Here is a 533-nt window from a genome sequence, read left to right as displayed (position 1 = left end):
CATGCACATTTGTCAAATGTCTAGGTTCTTACTGGTTCTTTTCCATTTTACAGCCAGTGGTTTTATTGGCCAAAAATGGACCTAAGTAAACTTGTACTCATCTTGCAGCCATGTGTGTGCCTGTGGTTAACCCATGCAGTAAGGAAGTTTTCTTACCAATAGGAGGTGGTGGCCCTCTCGTAGCCCCGCCTTCTCAGCTATGGAGCCCGATTGGACAGAAGAGATGAAAATCCCGCTGTCGTTGCCGCCTACCAAAGTTATGTCCCTCAGCAGGTTGTCGCCTAGTAACGTCAGCTCCTGCACCGGCTTCAGGGAAGCGCTGATCCTAGAGAAGGAGGACAGAGACGGACGGAACGGCCTGCACACACAAAAAAGAAGAAGATGTTTATAAGTAAGTTGGACATGTAATGATTCTTGTGCATGTGAGTGCATGAGTATGTGTACAGTACCGCTCCAAAGAGAGTTTCCTGAAGATATTGTTGACCTGCTCCAGGTCATAACTGTCCATCCCTTCTGACTGATGCGACGAGGAA

The 533-nt window shown here is 47.7% G+C and overlaps 1 protein-coding gene across 1 annotated transcript in view; it reads right to left on the bottom strand.

The window, feature by feature from the left end:
* Positions 1-533, bottom strand: part of card11 (caspase recruitment domain family, member 11) — a 20113-nt gene that overhangs the window by 5778 nt on the left and 13802 nt on the right. Inside the window, 2 exon segments of the mRNA XM_032538263.1 lie at positions 157-358; positions 450-533. The exon segment at positions 450-533 is cut by the window's right edge and continues 8 nt beyond it. Of these exon segments, the coding sequence (XP_032394154.1) occupies positions 157-358; positions 450-533 (286 nt within the window).

This window comes from Etheostoma spectabile, chromosome 15, assembly GCF_008692095.1.
Source record: "Etheostoma spectabile isolate EspeVRDwgs_2016 chromosome 15, UIUC_Espe_1.0, whole genome shotgun sequence".
NCBI classification, from domain to species: Eukaryota; Metazoa; Chordata; class Actinopteri; order Perciformes; family Percidae; genus Etheostoma; species Etheostoma spectabile.
The sequence above is the reverse complement of the archived record's forward strand: the minus strand, read 5'-3'. Positions and strand labels throughout refer to the sequence as shown.